This window comes from Heptranchias perlo, unplaced genomic scaffold, assembly GCF_035084215.1.
Source record: "Heptranchias perlo isolate sHepPer1 unplaced genomic scaffold, sHepPer1.hap1 HAP1_SCAFFOLD_173, whole genome shotgun sequence".
In the NCBI taxonomy this organism is placed as follows: Eukaryota; Metazoa; Chordata; class Chondrichthyes; order Hexanchiformes; family Hexanchidae; genus Heptranchias; species Heptranchias perlo.
Window position 1 is genome coordinate 175,620 of NW_027139001.1, and position 2,486 is coordinate 178,105.

The following is a 2,486-nucleotide window of genomic DNA, read 5'->3' on the forward strand; positions in this document are numbered from 1 at the left end:
AATTATTGTGTAATCTGATTTTCGCACCGGAGCACCGATTGCCCTATAAAGGGGAAGCATTTACCGATCGCATATACACTCCGATCGGAGCCTTAAATCCGGACAGAATTCACTCAGTCTTCAAAAAATGGAACGGCCAACAATACTCCAGATAAAGGATATTTATTACCCTATTCTCGCATCCTTTGCTGTTCCCGGTAAGTCAATGTATTCTGTTGTTTAATAGCTGTTGTCTATCTTACTGTTAATGATCATGCAACAGATTCCCAGAATGTCCTCATTGCAGAGTCTCTTATCCACCTGGAGAAGTTGGTGAATATCAGCGAGAATCCTCCCTGTTCTCCCGGCCGGTGAGGTGCTGTTCTGGTCGGTAGATGATGGGCACTGTACGCTCAACTATCCTCGCTGTACTGAGAGAGGGCGAGGCTGAACCCCCGACCCCTCCAACTGTACATAGATCACTAAAGGATGTGTTTCTGAGTGTCAATGGTCAACATTTCATTTATACCATTGTTCTCTGTCTGATTTAAGTTGATAATTCCTCTGACTGTATCCGCCTCCACCCAACAGGGGACTTTGAGCGATATTTGGAGAAATAATTGCAGCTCCCCTCACCTCGGCTGCAAAGAACCTTCGCGGTTCCACCAGTTCCTGCTCTGTTACTGAGCAGCCGAGTGGGTGAAGGGGAACAAATCACAATCACCTAACCAAATATAGAGGGTTCAAGGCCACCCATGTCGGTATTTATAAGGCTCAAAGAGACCTTATCTGAAGAAAGGCATTCTCATAGTATTCTCGCATATGCATACTATTAATAATCGCCCTCTCGACCGAAATACTTACCTCTTCTCCCACTTTCTTACAGCGAATCTAGTGACAATCGTGATTCTTTCCAGAGGAAATTGCGGCCTCTCCAAATGTATCTCAGTCTACATGGTGGCCATGGCAACAGCAGATCTCCTGGTCATGATCTTCAATGTAATAGTGTATCACATTTTCAGTAAACTCTTTCCACTTTCAGTCCTGTCCTATACTGCTGTGTGTACGTTCATTGTGTACATGCAATGTATCGCCCTGGATATATCGGTGTGGTTTACAGTCTCGTTCACATTTGACCGATTTGTAGCTATTTGTTGTAAGAAATTTAAAACAAAGTATTGCACATTGAGAACTGCGGCGGCAGTTTTAACAACTGTCGCTGTCCTTTTGTGTTTAGATAACGTCCCCTATTGGTTTGCATATGAACCTGAACGAATTATTAACAATATTCACTGGGGTTGCCTCCCCAGAGTGGACTTTTTCACATCGCCTGAAGGTGTTGCATACAACTCCTTTGAAAGTGTTTTAGTTCCATGGATTCCTTTTGCTTTGATGTTGCTGTTTAATTGTTTGACAGTCAGGCGTATTTTGGTGGCTAGTAGAGCCCGCAGGGGACTCCGGGGTCACAGCAGTGAGAACCAGAGTGATCCAGAGATGGAGAACCGAAAGAAATCCATCATTCTACTGTTCACTGTGTCGGGCTGTTTTATGCTGTTGTGGCTGACATCCGCCGTGAGCTTTTTAACTACCAGACTGACAAACACAGAACAATACCTAATCGATCATGCAAGCCCTGCGTATATCGCCACTGAAGCCGGCTATCTGCTCATGTATTTCAGTTCCTGTACAAACACGTGTATTTATGCAGCTACCCAAACTAAATTCAGGGAAGAGCTGAAGAAGTTGGTGAAATCTCCTTGGACATTTCTTCTGACATTGGTTAAATAAATGAAAAATCAAACCAAAGCTTCCTGTCCTAACTGCAGCTCAATTACAGACCGTGCTGAATTTTAGAATGGCCGTCAGGATTATTCTTCTGAAAATGAATAGGGATCAGAAAACATTTCTTCCATTTTGTGCCGTTTGTTTGATGTCGGCAGCTTTCCCCGGGTGAACAGAATCGTTTCCAGGTAAAACAGCCCACTTCTTGCTCAAGATTCAAAGAGAACAGTCCTGATTGAGTTTCAGCAATGGAGTAGAACATGTGGGCGTCAGCGTTAACTGCCTTACACGGCAGGGACTGGAATGATGCCCAGTTTTGTTAATAGTTCAAGCTTTAGTGTAGAAACAATAAAGGCTGTTACAATCGTGGTTATTTGTAATTCCTCTGTAATCTCGGTGTGAATGTTGCAGGCGCTGGTCTCCCCATCAGACACCGCTCCCCATTAACTCCTGGCCCAATGGAACGGGGCTCCAGTCCCCTGATAAGTGATGTCATGATGGAGGCAGTCGGAACGTGACTCCTCAATGTGACATTAGGCATCTTTGTTTACAGATTTTTATTAAAATCTCAACTGATCATTAAAATGTTGGAATGTTAAAACAGGAGAACAGACCATTCGACTCAACCAATCCCTGTGGGAGTTTACCCTCCACCCGAGCAAATAGTTCCAATCACTTTACCCTCTCGGTCTCAACATCCCTTCAACCTATTTTATTCATCCGTC

The 2,486-nt window shown here is 44.0% G+C and overlaps 1 protein-coding gene across 1 annotated transcript; it reads left to right on the forward strand.

Moving 5' to 3' along the window:
• Positions 1-801: 801 nt before the first annotated feature.
• On the forward strand, positions 802-1,767 carry LOC137309633 (probable G-protein coupled receptor 139). Its single transcript, XM_067977733.1, has one exon. It carries the CDS (start codon positions 802-804, stop codon positions 1,765-1,767), a length of 966 nt encoding a protein of 321 aa, XP_067833834.1.
• Positions 1,768-2,486: the final 719 nt, after the last annotated feature.

Bases quoted from the DNA above. Each gene is read 5' to 3' on its own strand.
- LOC137309633 (XM_067977733.1), top strand. From the start codon at position 802: ATGCATACTATTAATAATCGCCCTCTCGACCGAAATACTTACCTCTTC.